General features: G+C 39.0%; 4 protein-coding genes across 8 annotated transcripts; 2 read left to right on the forward strand and 2 right to left on the reverse strand.

Annotated features, from left to right (window-relative positions):
- Nucleotides 1-1883: 1883 nt before the first annotated feature.
- Nucleotides 1884-3479, reverse strand: LOC128263413 (UDP-glycosyltransferase UGT5-like). Its single transcript, XM_052998445.1, has 3 exons — nucleotides 3341-3479; nucleotides 2611-3276; nucleotides 1884-2548 (listed from the first exon to the last, which is right to left on the reverse strand). The coding sequence occupies exons 1-3, from the start codon at nucleotides 3477-3479 to the stop codon at nucleotides 1884-1886; spliced, it is 1470 nt and encodes a 489-aa protein (XP_052854405.1).
- A 1184-nt stretch (nucleotides 3480-4663) lies between these two features.
- LOC128261248 (pseudouridylate synthase RPUSD2) lies at nucleotides 4664-11305 on the forward strand. Of its 5 annotated transcripts, none has more exons than XM_052994839.1 (10): nucleotides 4665-4788; nucleotides 4918-5181; nucleotides 8583-8763; nucleotides 8833-9055; nucleotides 9108-9195; nucleotides 9259-9479; nucleotides 9551-9741; nucleotides 9799-10064; nucleotides 10120-10269; nucleotides 10334-11305. In XM_052994839.1, exons 1-10 carry the CDS (start codon nucleotides 4750-4752, stop codon nucleotides 10406-10408), a joined length of 1698 nt encoding a protein of 565 aa, XP_052850799.1. In that variant the 5' UTR covers nucleotides 4665-4749; the 3' UTR covers nucleotides 10409-11305. The 5 variants fall into 5 exon arrangements, 4 of the variants coding, with proteins under 4 accessions (XP_052850799.1, XP_052850800.1, XP_052850801.1 ...); XM_052994840.1 differs by having other exon boundaries at nucleotides 8586-8763; XM_052994841.1 differs by having other exon boundaries at nucleotides 4676-5181.
- Nucleotides 11306-11518: 213 nt separating this feature from the next.
- LOC128261247 (gamma-tubulin complex component 4 homolog) lies at nucleotides 11519-14288 on the forward strand. Its single transcript, XM_052994837.1, has 8 exons — nucleotides 11519-11782; nucleotides 11838-11982; nucleotides 12042-12327; nucleotides 12386-12545; nucleotides 12597-13103; nucleotides 13162-13531; nucleotides 13594-13870; nucleotides 14012-14288. Exons 1-8 carry the CDS (start codon nucleotides 11714-11716, stop codon nucleotides 14154-14156), a joined length of 1959 nt encoding a protein of 652 aa, XP_052850797.1. The 5' UTR covers nucleotides 11519-11713; the 3' UTR covers nucleotides 14157-14288.
- LOC128261246 (conserved oligomeric Golgi complex subunit 4) lies at nucleotides 13906-17047 on the reverse strand. The gene is made up of 8 exons (XM_052994836.1): nucleotides 16831-17047; nucleotides 16031-16767; nucleotides 15657-15972; nucleotides 15475-15605; nucleotides 14816-15419; nucleotides 14573-14758; nucleotides 14284-14510; nucleotides 13906-14224 (listed from the first exon to the last, which is right to left on the reverse strand). The coding sequence occupies exons 1-8, from the start codon at nucleotides 16915-16917 to the stop codon at nucleotides 14182-14184; spliced, it is 2331 nt and encodes a 776-aa protein (XP_052850796.1). The 5' UTR covers nucleotides 16918-17047; the 3' UTR covers nucleotides 13906-14181.
- Nucleotides 17048-17071: the final 24 nt, after the last annotated feature.

Consider the following 17071-nt stretch of genomic DNA (forward strand, 5'->3'; position numbering starts at 1 on the left):
CCACAACCTTATAATATCCGTTGTGCTAAATAAACGCACAAAAGCATTCAAAATAAAATATGTACACGTCCACTTGCAGGTTTGCAAAACAATGAGTTTGCCTTTTCTGATTGACACATTTAAAAAGAATAAAAAGTCATTACCGCTGGTGCAATCTTGCAATGTGAGAGAAATAAGACATCAAGTGAAATTAATAACGAGTATACTCGGTAGATGGTATAACAGGAATTATTTATTATTATTATTAACCAGGCAAATATATCAGTGACAAACTACCTTGTGAAAAGTTTTTTTAAAAAAGACACATTACAGTGATATATTGTTCTTGCTAAAAATGGTCGACACTAAAGTTTGAAAGAAAAATTGAGAAATTAATAAAACCTCTTTGTACAGTCAGGTTTTTAAAGTTTTTTTAATTTTAAAATAATTAGAATAGGACAAGGGTGTTTTTTAAATTCAAGAGAGTGTGACAACTAATTGGGTTAGATGTTTACAAATGAAAGATCTAATATTCTTAACTTTATCCATTTGTTCTTTGAACGATTTGAAATTTATAAAATATATTCTTCAACTGTTATTTATTTATTAAGAATATATATATCCAAGAAAATGTTTCCTATACAAAAAAATCGATTCGACAGAATAACAGAAGCAACTACCGCCAAAAAGTAGGCAACAACCTTAACAGAAAAACATAAAAAATTACATTTTTATTAACTAAAATTTCAAGTAAAGTTAATATTTATATATCTAGCCAATACTAAGTTTTCCCTACAGTCAAAGACAATGACATTAATTTTTTCGAATTTAACCAATTAGCCGAGGCCGCAGCTTTTCATTTTTACTGCCAAAACTGAAAGCATTATGTTGATAAAATTTGGGCTGAGGCCTCTGGAATTGCGTGTTTGACTGCGTGACTTTTTTTCGTAGCTCACCCACTTTCTCACGAGCTATAGCCATAGGCCATAGCCATCCAGACGACATAGGTTCAGGTATAGGAATAGGTTTAGGTATTGTATGGCATAGTATGGAGGTCTCCTTGAAACGCGGTTGGTCACGAAAGCGAACAACAAAGAAAAGGCTTGCCCGTCATTTAAGGCAACATTTAATGGCCACTGGCTATAAGGCTATAAGGCTATAAGGCTATGAGGCTCATCCTGAATAAACAGGGGATGGTGTGGTGGGTGCGTGTGTATGGGAGCTGAAGTTGACGTTCGTTTGTGAAAACGAAGAAAGTGATTAAATCAGCACGATATTTTGTAGGTGTGCGCGAGCTCACCCATTTAATTTCTCCCCAGCACTGGTGTGTGCGAGTGTGTGTGTGTGTGCCAGGACATGTAGGTGTGCACACCCACATTGGGCTACTGTTCTAAATTGACTTTTCGCCTGGACAAAACTAAAAATGACGACATCGCGTTTTTTTGTTTCGTAGAAAAGCTTTGCCTCTAAACATGCCCATCAAAACCGCGTGTTTATAAACAACACAGATCTAATGATATATATATATATATATATAGGAACACAAGGTATATATAGAAAGGTGTGCTGTGCCTCATATTACATTCCCACATGCATGTTCGCACATATGTATGCAGTTGCCAAATATACGAACACGTTAATGTAATTAAGCCTTAAGGCCGCCAAAGGCTGGATTAAAAGTAACGCTGGTCATATATTATTCGCGATATGGCTAAGCAGTTATGAATCAACTTCTTTATGACTGTAACTTATCGAGATTTTTTCAATTAGTTTTTTTTTTACCTTACCAACCAGCTAGTGAATCAAATTTCTGGAACAAGTTGTAAGAGCTAAAGAGTTAAAAAAAGTTTATTGGAAAAAACAATGAATACAATTTAGGTAAGCAGGAAATATATATTTTAATTCTAATTTTTTTTGACCTTTTTCATTGAAGAGTAAATTGATTTGAATTTCCTTTTTATACACATTAGAGACCACGCTAGCGTGATAATAAGGACTATACCTAGACCGAGGATGTCCAGGAGGTAGAACTGATACCAGGGTAGCTCAACGCCAGCAGCCACCAAATGCGGAGCTCCCCGGTGCTCGATCACATAGTTTATCCAGTACATCGCCGTATCCATTGCGTTGAGGGGTCGATCACGGAATATCCTTGAAACCTCCTTCATTTTGTTTCGATACTTGGGATTCTCGATCAGCTCAAGCAGTGATTCTCTGAGCTCAACTGCATTAAGTGTTTGGTAGTCCAGACCCAAAGCATATCCCGCCTTCTTGCCCTGATTGATGTTTAGATGCTGATCGCAGTACACTGGCAAGCCTAAAATGGGTACTGCATTGTACACTGCCTCCTGGGTGCCAAAGAGTCCTCCGTGAGCGATAAAGACTTTCACATTCGGATGCGAAAGAATGTCCTGTTGAGGTAACCATTTTTGCACCATTACATTGGTCGGCATATTTGGTGGTGTTTCGTCCTCGAACTTCCAAAGGATGCGCTGCTTTAGGCGGCCAAAGACGTCCAGGAATATCTTAAGCTTTTGGGGTGGCATATCTGCACTGCGCACTTGGGAACCTAGAAATGGATAGTGTGTCTTTTTCCTCACAAGTTAGACAAGATCATTTATCGAAACTCACCCAGACTAAAGTAAATAACTCCATGCTCAGCCCCATCCAGAAATTTTTGCAGGTGCTCGGGTAGTGCCTTTGGTGGCTCAATGTGCAGTCCTCCCACGAGAATCATGTTGTAGGAAACTGGTCTAGCCGATGCCAACGGCATGTAGGTGTTTAACAGCATGGCCGAGATATTGCGCTCAAGTTCTTTGATGGTAGGAACTCTGTCGAGTAACTTGGCGAAGTGCTTCTTCAGGATGGCATTCTGTTTTGGGTAGTAGGAGAACTCCCTGTAGAGATCTTCGAAGCCACTGATGGCCACATTTCCAATGCGATCCCATAGCGACATGTGCTCTGTATAGGGCATGAAACCATGTGGAACATAGGACCACGGAGAGACTATGCCAGCCAACTGGCTGTAGTAGTTGGTAAATCCAAAGGTCGACACGGTTACGATCGGTATCTGAAACAGGTGTCCCAGAATGAGGGCACCTTCGTTGTAAAACTGACCGGCCAGGAGCAGATCGTACTGCCCAACCTTTTCATTTGCATTGAATAGGTCACGAACTTCAGGCTGGTCAAACACAAAGTCCGTGTTACTTATTCCCATTACATGGAGCATTTGGAGGTAGGTATAACTCGACACCTTCGTCATCTCTATAACGCTGTTGGTATTGGCTAGCTCCTTAACTATGGTATGGGGATTAGGTAAGAAAAACAGTAATAATATTATTAATTTTATAGCTTCACCCACTCTCCGGCCAGAAATCATATTGTGGAATCACTATTTCCTTGTAGTTTGATCCCAGATTTTCCTTTGATAAGGAGTACGGAGTGATGAAGGTGACTTCGTGTCCTTGCCTCACCAGTTTCCGGATGATAGGGTTGATCATTATAAAGTGGCTCCTCGCAGGAAAAAAGTAAGCTGCCAAGATGCGGGAGCCAGCTCCAAGGTCTAGCAGCTGAAGTGCCAACAGGCCTAGGAGTGAGAAGGGTCGAACACTTTTCCATTGCTGCGTAAAAATAAACACAATACGTTATTAATGACTGTTAATAAATATATTTCCCCCATAACATTTCTGGCTACGCATTGACATCTAGATGGCGCCGCAGCTTTTTTTTTTTTTTTACTGCGCCAATAGTGTTAAGCGTGGCGCCATCTGTTGGATGTATCGTTTTTTAATTAACAAAAGATTCCTATTTTAATAATGATTTTTTACACTTTATTTAACTTTGCCCAGATCTGTTTTACTGAGATTGGTATTAATATAATTACAGTCACCTAACCATTATGATTCCGCCTGTTCTTAAACAGAAACTACCAGAATCCGACGTGGTCGACGACTTTTAAACGACTGCGTGGGGGGTCTGATAAGTGGACCGATTTCGCTTTTATAGTAAGTATATATAACCTATCATAAACGCAACCTTCCTTATCAAAAGTGATTAAAAAAATATTAAACTCCAAGCGACTTATGCTGTTTACTGAACTTCTTAATCAGGCAGGGCCAAAGATTGTATAGATTGCATATCTAATACTCCTCGAAAAATTGGGGTCTGTTTAGGCACTCAACTACATTCACAGATAGGAAAAAATTGGTATTTACTATTATTTTCTCAAATAAGTGTGTACAATTGATTATATTTGTTTTTAAAAATATAATTGTATAGATAATTGGTATTTAAATTATTATTTTAAATATTGAACGGTGTAATTTTTACATAGCATTTTTTTTTAAGATTTAATTTTATATAGGTTAACTGTTAAAAGCTTATTAATAGATTTCAAAAATAATGAAATGTTTTTCAAACTTAGTGTCTTTAATTTTGTTCATTGTCATGCGGAGCTTAGTTTGTAAAATGTCAAAGTATAAGTATATATAATCCATATATATTTTATATTTAATTTTATATAAAATATTCAATTTATATAAAAGCTCAATGATAGGCATCAAAAATAAAGAAATAGTTTTCATCAAAGTCCCTGTTATTTTGATTCTCTCATGCGGGTGTAAATTTGTAGAAGTTTGATGTATAAGTTCAGTGCGAGTACCCCTATTGTGACTCGAAAACTCAGTTCCATGTTCACGAGTCACTGGTTCATGTTTATCGATAGGCAATGTTTTGGTCTTGTTTGTTTTGTGGCATAAAAACGTATTTTTCATGCGGATTTTAAGACAATTTAAAAGCATTCTAAGATTGGCAAGTGTTGCACTACATAAGTTAATGGATAGTTAAATCGTCCAAGTGAAAGAGCGAGTTAGAGTGCATTTGTGATTGTTGTTACAGTGGGCGCACGTGTTGATTAACTTGTTGTTGTTACACTTTTAGCGGTGCGTGGACATACTAAATCGGCGGCGAGTCAACGACTGTAAACAATTCTCGTGGCTGTCGAAAATGCAAAGCCCCAAAAGCGTGCGTAACGCGCAGACCCAACATGGTGATGTCTCATCGGTGGACGTGGAGAATATATTTTTGCACCGGTCCATGCTGTTCACACATCCGATACTAGGAGCCAATCAAGATCAGTCTCCCGAATGTGTTTGGTTTCCAGACGACACAGCCACTGATCAAACAGCAAACACAGAATCTCCCGTAAGTAGTAATTTTTACAAAAAAAAAATTAATATTTATCCTTAGAACAATATTGTTAAAAACTACAAAATAATTGCATGCCCTTTACGCGAAGAAGAAACTTTGGTAGTGTCAATGTCTATACAGGTAATAAGAACTCGAGATTATGAATAAAATAGGTACAAGATCAGGTTTTAGACGTGAAATACGCTTTAAAAAAATATATATTCCCCCGTTTGCGTAGCATTTTATCAAATTAATAAATATTATTTATGTTGTTATTTAATATTAAAAAATATTATTTATTAATTTATTTATTTATGGATTTAGATAATGTTGTAACATTTAATAAAAGCTAGTGATAAATATCTGACTTGTTTATTTTTATGGAAATCTAGCTGTGACCTCTTATAGAGGTTTGGCCCCAATACAACTAAGATGTTTTAAAATTTAAATCATACCCGCTTTTCATTCAAAAGTGTAAGCTTGAGACTGTAAGGATCTTAAGAACCATTACAATGTAATTTTTAATACAATTTTGTATAACTAATATTAAAAAACTGTTTTGTTTTACTTTTGCTATTAAATTGAAAAATAGACTTCCACGTTTAAAATAGTAAAATATACGTTTTATTAATTTTTTTTGAACAAATTATAATTGTTTCGGTCGCTAGTAGAAACATTGAAATCGTATTTACATACATATTTGCATACAGCGGGATCCATCCCCTCCATTATTAATTCCCATTTGTTTTCCCATTTTATCGTGGTCGTGCTCTGTCAGCAAGGAAATCGCGCCAGCGACCAACTCTCTAGCTTTGACCGATTTGCAGCTAGTAAAAGGGCATATTTATCTTGGGGGAATCGAATACCCAAAACAATTTAGGCGGTCTGTTCGCAAATGTGTGGATTCCTGTCCTTACTTATGCAGTATTATTGGTGTCGGGGGAAATTTCAATGCAGCAGCTTCAATAGCGCACTTAAAACTTAATTAAAAAGCTAATCAGGGAGTTGCAAATGCAATTTGCTGCATTAACTTGAGCAATTAATTAAAGATGAATTAGTGGTCAATTTGGTGTGTAATTGCAGTCTGTATTTCTTTATTTACTTATTGAACTTTGTAACAACAAAGTAAAAATCTTAATTTTATGAATTTTTCGTGGGTGTTTATCAGAAGTCTATGAAAATCTGGTGTTTTTATAAAAAGCGAGTCAAACATGTTCGCCCACCACAAGATATTTTGTTGTTTGGTGCTAAAAGTGGTGGGCTTTGACTGCAGCTGGTCTATGAATTACGTATAGAATTTCTGAGACTTGTATTTTGCTTGTCTGACCTGGAAATTACATTAATTAGGAAAATGAAACTTTTATTTTGATGTTGTAACAGTAGTATAAACATTCCATCACACACAGTCGCGTGCAACAATAGGTTTATTTCAGTTTATTTTTCTATTATCTTAAAAGTTTCGAAAGTCATAAAAATGGATATAAAACATGTGGCGAAGGAAAAAGGAGCTGGGCACCTGGAGATTTAAACTTCTTTTACGAGACTTTGAGGCACAAATGCCCCAATAAACGAGACTGCTGCAGTGGCCAACGTTCGAGTCAACGTTCTGCCTGCATAGAAATTTAAAGCCACCCTTAGGCGTCGGTACATTCTTAAAAATTTAGGGCTCTGCTAAGATGTGCAACAAAAACCAGATTTTAGACAAAACCCTTAATGGCCCACAAAAACCGAGCATACAAGTTTCAGGCTCTTTGTTTGTTGGTTCTACCTCGTCGTACGTGACAGTGGCAAATGGCTCTAAATATGCCGGCGATTATTTAGCTTTAGTTTGAGACTTAAAGCAGGCATATTTTTATTTCTCCTTCTAATTATATACAATCAATAAACTTAGCTAGGGGGTCTATATATTTACTTAGTGTACACAACACATTAAAGACCTCGAAAGGGGGGGATGGGTTGAGATACAATTGTTTGCCCAGGCAAGGAGTTAAGTTATGTGTGGGACCAACTGGACGGACTCGTTTCACCTACCTTCGTATATTTCACCACGGATTTGTCATAATTAGTTCCCTGCCGACGACACGGCCTTTTTGGGGGCCTCTGCGGGCTTCTGGTTTCTAGTTTCTAGTGTCCCGCCATCGCAGTGGTTTCCTAACGAGCTACTTTTGTCAAGTTGGTCTGCATTTGCAGCTACACAGCTAGCTGGTCGTGATGTTTCCGCAATTATTAGTGTCAGTGCCTTCTGCTTTCAGGCGGTTATCTAAGTGTGGTCCTCATTGTTTCCGCGATGCGCCTTTTGGGCCAGTCGTTTTTATAATTCTTACAATACCACGTAAACACACATTACAACAGCAGCCGTGGAAAAAGGATTCTAGAGCCGCTAAAAGGAAATCCCCCTAAGACGTGGTCTAGTGCAGTCCTTTTTTCATTCGACTGACTTGCTACTGCCATTAAAGTGAAGAATTAAAAAAAAAGAATAGTCGTTTGGTTTAGGTAAGTGGTTTGTGGATAAGGCAAACTATTTATTTATTGCACAACATTTTTCTTATATTGTCAATCACATCATTCTCTGTCAATTTCCAAATCTATATAGATAGAAATTTCTATCATTTATCATTTCAGACCTCACCCTAAAGTTTACTATATTCTAACGTTGTCACAAATATATATCCGTACGCTTATATGCAGCATGGTGTTTTTATAGACAAAAAACGTAAGCCAGGTATTATATTAATTTTTACCAATAGAATACAAGGCTCAAGAAATTATTGGACAGCAAGAATTACAAATAAATTAAGCATTTATAAATTAAATACTTTTTTACTGCCTTTATAAGATTTTGACCACATAAACTAACCTACCTGTTTTATTTTGAAACTCTGTCTATGTTTGCTAACTAACTATCACCTTTTTGGTGGTAGACCAGTAACTAACAGAAGCCAATTTTGCACTTTTTGGTTACTTTTTCTTTTGCAACAAGGAAAAATACACAGACTGAGTGGAAATTATGCTAAGGCAGCAGAAAGAAAAGAAGAAAATGGTTGCAAACAAACACCGGAAACAAGGCTCGTATGTGTTTTGGTCTGATAAGAGTTTTGTCTATGAAAGCCATCTCAAGCTCTTAATGCTTTCATATTTTTTTGCATCTTAGAAACACAGGCACATGCTAGTAAAATCGAAGTGGTATTTGAAATTAGTTATTATTCGGCTTAAAGAGAAAAGAAATACTTTTCGTGAAAACGCAAACTAGTTTTCGATGTTTAAATTTATAGCCACAAGGCACTCATGTGTTCTCTTAATTAAATTAAATTAATATATATGAAGGGTTAGGAATTTTAGTTATAAAATCGTAATGCTAATATTAATTTTTGTGTAAACTGCATACATACTTAGAAACGTTTGCCTATTTTTTTTAGCAGATTTTTGTATCGAAGGACGAACTCGAGCTTGTAAATTTGCCAGAAAAACGAAAGGCTGACACTTCAGATGGCGATAGCAATGTGAAAAAAGCAAAGTTGGATGCCAATGGGCTTAGAACCAAGAGACCCGGTTTCAGTGACGAGAGATACGATGAGACGTCGTATTATTTTGAAAATGGTAAGCCAATTTTATCAAACAATTACCATTATAATTTACCAACAATTATTGTTGTGTTATATCGCCTAGGACTTAGAAAGGTGTATCCCTATTTTTTCACATTCACGACGTTCGCCAAAGGTCGTTGGGTTGACGACAAAATTCTGGATGTATTCGTCCGTGAATTTCGTGCCGCTCCGCCCGAAGAATATGAGCGCAGTCTGGAGGCCGGAAAGTTGACGGTCAATTACGAAAAGGTTCCCAAGGACTATAAGATCAAGCACAATGATCTGCTGGCCAATGTCGTCCATAGGTATGTACTCGTAGGAACCTTTCATTTAAATATGCACACATTTGCATTATAGACACGAAGTCCCTGTTACTTCACAGCCCATCAAGGTAGTATACATGGACAAGGACATTGTGGTTGTAAACAAGCCGGCGTCCATACCAGTAAGTAGTCCACATTTAACTAAAGTGACAAATATAACACTTATTAATTTGCATATGTAAAAGGTACACCCTTGTGGACGGTACAGGCATAATACTGTGGTTTTCATCCTGGCCAAGGAGCACAATCTGAAGAACCTGCGCACAATACACAGGTTGGATCGGCTGACATCTGGTCTGCTTTTGTTCGGACGCACTGCCGAAAAAGCCCGGGAATTGGAGCTGCAAATTCGAACTAGACAAGTGCAGAAGGAGTATGTGTGCCGGGTGGAGGGACGCTTTCCAGAGTAAGTTAAACTATAATGCATATTTTTCCTTAATTTCATTTTTTTTATAAAATCTGTACTGTACTTTTCAGTGGAATCGTTGAATGCCATGAGAAAATCGACGTGGTGAGCTACAAAATCGGTGTTTGTAAGGTTTCGCCGAAGGGCAAGGAATGTAAAACCACGTTTCAACGAATTGGTGAAATAGGTGATGATAGCATTGTTTTATGCAAACCACTTACAGGACGAATGCACCAAATTAGGGTACATTTACAATTTTTGGGTAAGAAGAAAAGGCATTATTAAAGGCAGTCTTTTGCAGTCGTACATTTTTTAACAGGTTATCCCATATCAAATGATCCTTTGTACAATCACGAAGTTTTTGGTCCTCTAAAAGGAAGAGGAGGAGACATCGGTGGAATAAGCGAAGAACAGTTGATCAATAACCTAATTAGCATTCACAACGCCGAAAATTGGTTAGGACTTGAAGGAGAACAGGTCGCGGAAGTTAAAGGCGAAGTAAAAAGTACTTTAGAAGTGGAAGTACCAGTCGACATTAAAGCTAAGCCTGAGATTTTACCACCAAAAAATGGATCAATAAGTGAAGTAAGTGTAATATAGTTTTTAAATATGTTTACAATATTAATAATCTACTCAACAGGTTGCCACGCAAACTTGCTATGAAGAACCGGACAGGTCCTTTGATTCTAAAAAGGCAACTTCAGATCCTCATTGTTCTGAGTGTAAAATCAACTACAGAGACCCCGGCCCAAAAGACCTGATAATGTACTTGCATGCTTGGAAATACAAGGTTAGTTACAACTCCTTCAATTTATTAATGTTCCATTTAGTTAAACATTATAAATTATTTACAGGGGGTCGATTGGGAGTACGAAACAGAACTGCCCGACTGGGCCTGTCAATCAACTATTAACTACGATCTGTTGTGAATCATTGTTTCCCCTTTTTAAGAAATAAAGAACTTTCAATTCATAAAGGTTCTAGTCTTGTATTGTACTTCAAATTGATATCGTTGACTTATTTGTCTAAATTAATGTGTTTTAAAAATGTTTGTTCTGTGTAGCCTTTTGCTAACTTTACCATTAACTCTTCAAAATGATCAGTTTCAAAATAACTCAGTCTTAAATATTAATCCAAAACTGCTTTATCTTTGTTTTGGTCATAAGGATGTGCTTGTCGAGTATTATTTTTCTTTGTGCAATACGTGTCCCAGGATGACAAATATTTTGGATTATTTAATGCGAGAACTTGATTTCACGTACCTACCTACCATTGTTTCGATTGATTGCAGAAAATATTCAAAACATTGCTTGAAAAACCAAGTTGTGCAATATCCGAAATGGATTCTCATTGACAAAAATGGACTAATCAAATCTCTTCATAACTCAAAAAGTCTCAATGACTCGTTACGCAAATATAGCATTTCAAAAAGCAATTTAGCGTTAGCAAATCAAATGTCGAATGGTGCGTTTATGCAAACTAAGAAAGACGAAGGTTGCAAACCTGGAAAAGTCTTTAGACTAAACTCAAAAACCTTTTACTCCCATATCAACAATGGAACCTTCTTTGTTAAATTATATTCACCAAGTTGTATTTCGTGTATCGTCTTATTTGCAATTTGGAAGGAGCTCGCCTTGGAGTTAGTGAATGAAACCAAAGTTTGCATTGCCGAATATGATTGTACAACTGGCATGGAAATTTGCAATAATTTGGAAATCACTCGTGTCCCTTCGTTAATTTGGTTTAAAAATGGAGAAAGTGTTGAAAAGTACAAAGGAAACCGAGACAATAAAGGGCTACGACATTTTGTTTCCAATAGGATTGCGTCCAAAAAATCCAAATCATCTGCTCCTCAAAAAAAATTTGGGAATATGAGCTTTAAAATGCTGTTAATTAAAATAAGTTTACATGTGTTTATTTATTTAAATTGACTTTCAAAAACTGTTTTATTAAATATGTAATTAGTTGGTTTTTCAATAAAACATGAGATAAGGAACTTAAAGTAAAGTAAAAACATTTTATACATATTTTATAAAGATAACAAAATAAAAGTGTTACCTGAAATTTAAAATATGTATAACTTTTTTGAAATCCTTCAATTTCTAACGGGAATCTCGAAAAAAAACCTATCGATATATCGATTTCTTGTGCAGTCCACCGAGATGAGGCTGTGTCATCACTATTAGACATCTGGCGCAAATTAATACAAAGCCTAAAAATATTGCCTGGAAATAATGTTACAAGATTTGTTACTGGCTTGTATGAGCGATATTCGCAATGGCCAAGGCCTACAGGCTTTCACGGTAAGAAAAAATCAGTCGGAGGATACTTCCCCAGCTTTACACGCAGTTTTCCTAGGACATCACATCCATTGAGCATTTTGTACATCAATGCGAGCGGCAGGTTTTTACGGATTTTTTAAAAATCATACATGTCTACCATGAAATAGTTGATTTTACACAGTCATTGGGAGTACAGTACGATGCACATGGCCAAATTCCAGGTATGATTGCAAGCATTACATTGTTTTGCATATTAAAGTTATAGCAGCTTTTGTCTTAGATCTTACCCATGGCTTCTACTTGCTCAACTTTGCCAAGGGAATCGACAGTGTTATTGAGGATTACCACGCCGAGGTCACTCGCCTGCAGAAGTATTGCTCGGAAAGCAAGCGCAGTTCGCTCTCATATGTATACGATGGCCTGCTGGTCAGGATGCCCGTGCTGATCTTCCTCAGGGACCTCATCATGGACATTCAAGTGCGAAAGCTGCGCGGATGCTCCGTGCTCCACAATCTGCATCAGCAGTCCGAGCACGGAGATACCCAGCTGGCGCAAGTAATCAAGAAGTACGCTGTAAAAACAAACCATCTTGATCCCTGATCCCAATTCTACTCATTTGTTCAGAGTTATCAAACCTGTGAAGTACCCATTCTTCGCGAGTCTGGCACACTGGCTTTCGTACGGGGTGATCGACGATGTCCACTCGGAATTCTTCATTAAGTTCACCTCAACCGATTCTGTTGATGGTAGCTCATGCAGCAAATCAGCCAATAGCTCTGTAATGGTAAGAAGTTTATAATTTCCAGTACTGTTATTACATACATTACGTTGTCAGAGCGCCGACAAAAACCCAGAGGATTATATTTGGCAGTACGACATCAATCTGAACCAGCTGCCAGGATTCCTGTCCATCATTGTCGCTGAAAAGGTCCTGTTTGTGGGTCAAACAGTGCTGGTTTTCAAAATGGGTCGAAATGTCAAGGCAAAAAACAAACGAGATCAATTGGCAGCAAAGCTGGCCGAAATTTCGCACGATGAAATCTATGAGCTGTGGAACGGCAGAGAGGACGAGTTCTTTGCAATGGTCCAAGACCTTGGCAAAGATGAAACAATCGATGTCTTCCGCGTGGAAAACGTTATAAACGACATCAAGAAATTCGTAAGCAGGCGACTCTCAGAAATAGCTGTGAACGAAGTCGATATTGAACGCCAAATGGGGCTAATCAAGGACTTTTATTTGCTTGGCCGGGGAGAGTTCTACATGGAATTCTGTTGCCAAATGATCGGAACCATGGACTCGTACTTCGAAGAACGTTTTAAAAACATCACTAGATCATTTGAGGTAATATCTTATATATGTCTTATTGAATTCAACATTTAAGTTCTTCAATTATTCGCAGATCGCCGCAGCCGTCATGGGAATTTCGGATGACTTGGAAAACTTTTCGCTAACTTGCCAAAGAAGCATTAGTGAGCCAGATGAAAGTTGCGACTTCCATATTTTGCAATGTCTCAATCTAAAGTACACTTATGAATGGCCTTTGAATCTGTTGTTTTCCCCAAAAGCAATTGAGCGATATAATAAGATATTTCGATTTTTACTTATCATTCGAACCTTTCAATACGATATACAAAGAGTCTGGGCCAAGCAGACTTTCCAGGCCAAAAGGGTGCCTACTTCCTTAAATACTAAAATCATAAATCTTCGCAATCATCTAATGTTCTTTCTGAACAATATGCAGTACTACATTCAAGTGGATGTGCTGGAAAGTGAGTTTTCTCAACTTCGTTGTATGCAAATCCCTAAAATTAATAACTCACATTTTTTACAGGTCAATTTGGTATTCTTATGAGTGTGATAAAAAGCAAAGCTGAATTCGAAGAAATACAAAAAGCCCATTCGGTATTTCTTGCAAATGTTCTTTCACAGTGTTTCCTGCTCTCCGATGCGAAGGAAGGCCAAGTGAATATCACCGGATGCCAATCCCAAAACCCCATTTATGGAACTCTTCTTAAACTGTTCAGTATTTGTGAAAAGTTTGCGCACATAACCCAATCAAAAAATCCACCAGATGACCTAATAGGTGAAATCGATCTACTTAATGAAAGGTAAGTCGTTGCCAAATAGTTAAGATCAAGATAAATTAAAGATGTACCATTTAATTTAGTAAGGCATTATTATGTCAATCAATATTTTAATTCTTCAAGCTATATAAGTAATACTAATAAAACTTTGTTTTTTTTCTACAGATTTGGTGTTCAAATTGCGAGCCTTATTCAACTATTGGTTGACGTGAAAACAGCATCTTGTTTGGGTCCGCTTTCTCAGCTCCTATTGCGATTGGATTTTAACCATTGGTTTAGTGCTAGCCATAACGTTTCAGCACCTATATAACAATTTCTCGAAGATATGGCTTTACCTAAAGCTGTAGTCGTTTAATGTCTTCTATACGAAAATCACTCCTGGAGAAACGATTATTAAAAATTGAGATATACATTAAAACATTAGTGTTCACTATTACCTTAAGGTTAAAAATGTGCGAACTTCGTTGGGCGTTAAGTGCCAGGATGACATTTCTTTATTGTTTTCGGGATTCCAGTATTCAGAGAGCTCAGAAATCTTATCCAGATTAAGAAGAGTGGCAATTTGAGAGATCCTAGTCATCTTGTCTCTCACCGACCATGAAGTGGCTCCTGTAAGGTAACTGCCCAAGGCACGCACCTCCTGATCGAGGACCAGACCACCAAGCTATTAAAAAGAACATGAAATGGTAACTCAACAAAATCGAACTGAGCTGCTTAAAAACGTACTCTGTTGAAGGTTATTTTTTTAATAGCCCGTTCCAATTGAATTGTAACTTCCGTTGCCAAAATGCTGACTAGCGCATCGTAGTTGCGCGGACTCAACGAGCTCTTAAAGGAATTCAGAAGCCCGTCCAACTGGACTATAAAAAACTGAACAAACGTTTCACCTGCCTCATAGGCAGCCAGTTCCTCCTGTAAGGAAAAATGTCAATTAGTTTTTATACAACCATTATAGATAAGTGATTTTACCTCATTTAAGTTGTGACTGTAATTTAAGAACTGGTTAATCCAGGGGCTGAGGCGTGGCTTTATAACACTGGATCTCAGCTGCTGCATTCCAAAATCAACAGTGGCCTTCAACGCATCCCGCACAGCTTTGAGTTCCGTTAGGCAGCTATCAAGCAATTGACGCTCCACCGGCGTTGTTTGTGGAAACGTGCCAGCGATTTCCTGCTCCATGGTCTGCCACAGTGTCTCAATATACTCTGTCGATATGTCGGCATTGTTCAACTGCACCAGGAAATTGGCCCGACCTCGATCTGCATCGCTGGAATGTAGTTTACCCTGTTGCAGGGTCGTTTGAATAGCATTATATGCCTGGGCCAAGTCGATGTAGCCCGATGGATAGCCACTTTTCAGGGGGGCCTTAAGGGCAGACACAAAATCACCATCCAGGCAGGCGGCCACGTTGTTGATCACAGCACATGTTCCGTTTATCGACTGAGTTGTTAAGGCCCTTCTAATAGATTTGCGAAGGATGAAGAATATATCATCCACCATGGACGAGCATTGCTGTCCAGATTCGTAGGAATCCAAACCGATGGCCTTGAGAACACTTTCCTCCATGAAATATCTAAAACAAAAAAGTGATTCCATAAACGGTTTAACCCAAATTGTTTTATATCTACCTCTCCAGAAGCAAATAGGTGCTTAGAATTTCCTGCATTTGGCGGCGCAAGTCAGAGTTCTTCATTATCTTTTCGTAGCGTTCCATTATAGCCATCTGCTCTTTCTCGGGCACACACGTTTCGACATGAACCTGCAATACGCAACTTAAGCTAAGGACAATATCGGATTAATTCTATATTACCTGCAAGCGACGCCGCATAAATCGGAAGTATAGCTCGACTCTGGCATGCATGACTGTTATTTCAGCTATAATCGCATCGATTTCCTTCGGGTTCAGTTTGTCCACCGATCCGCCCGATGGTTTCCGATAATGTCCCAGTGCCTGGATGCTGTTGCTGCTGACATTTCCGCCTCCAGCCGACCGTTGGGTGGATTCATTCACTTGCTTGCTGCGATACTGGATCTGCCGGTTCTTGTTGAACTCCATCAGCAGGTTCTTTACCTCGGCATCGCATTCGTGCTGCAGAATGGCCACCATATCGATCAGGGATGAAGATCTGTAAGAAGTCATACGAGTTTAGAGATAACTGGTTTGGTTGTATGTATGCAACCTACGCCTGTCCGTAAAAAGCCTCGATTATGGGCTGATTGACCTCCACCACCCGGGCAAAGTTCTCCAGGATGGCAGTCAATCGGTCTGCATAGGCCAGTTGTAGCCGCGATTCAGCTTTAGCAATGTCCTGGGCATTCCGCAATTCCTTTTGGGCCTTGTTTGCCAGCTTCTGGCATATGTAGAGGGAAAACTGCTCGATCCCAGTGGAGTGGCAACCGACCAGAGGGAAGATTTTGAAGAATCTCTCCACAGAGGCCAAGTCGTCGGCCTTTACCGCCTCGTCGAAGCGCTTGGCAATCAGGACGCGGGTCTTTTCGGTGGCCTCCTCCAGCGTCTTCACCGCATCGCTCACCGACGTGATGGAGCCCTGAACGTCGTCGGCGGTGCGCCGCAGGAGCTGCTGATCCATGGCCAGAAAGCGGGCAATGTGCGTGGCGCTCTTCTCGTAGTCCTCCTCGCCGATGGCCTTGACCACGCCCTGGCTGCACAGGTGCAGGTCGATGAGGTCGTGCACCCGCTGCTGGCACTCGGAGGCCCGGCACCTGGCCAAATCCAGCCGGCGCACCTTGGCACTCACGGACTCGGCCAACTGGGCCGTGTTCACAATCTGTGCGTTCAGCTTGTTGGCATCGCTGTCCACGGTGTGCAGCAGGGCCAGAGATCTGCCAATGCCACTCATCTTGGCCTCTATCTGGCACTGTTTGGCCAGCAGCGACTCCAGTTTCTCGTTGACTTTGGCCTTAAGTGGTGATAGAAAACATGAAATCCAACCCAACCGGAAAGTTATAAACTGGGCACTAACCTCTTCTTCGGCAATCCGCTGCAGAGCCTCGTCCACCTGTCCATTTGTGCTGATGTCCAATGCGCCCAGCTCGTCAAGAACACTCATTCTGGGTTCGTGTGTCCGGATCCGGGATCCCTTATAAGTACAATTATACTTTTTTCAATCCAATTGCTGATACGTGGAAAGATTGTTTTGTATAAATAGGGATGGGTATTCCAGCAGTTCTTAGGCACGATTTATCGGAATGTGGTATATCGAT

This window comes from Drosophila gunungcola, unplaced genomic scaffold (genome assembly GCF_025200985.1).
Source record: "Drosophila gunungcola strain Sukarami unplaced genomic scaffold, Dgunungcola_SK_2 000001F, whole genome shotgun sequence".
In the NCBI taxonomy this organism is placed as follows: domain Eukaryota; kingdom Metazoa; phylum Arthropoda; class Insecta; order Diptera; family Drosophilidae; genus Drosophila; species Drosophila gunungcola.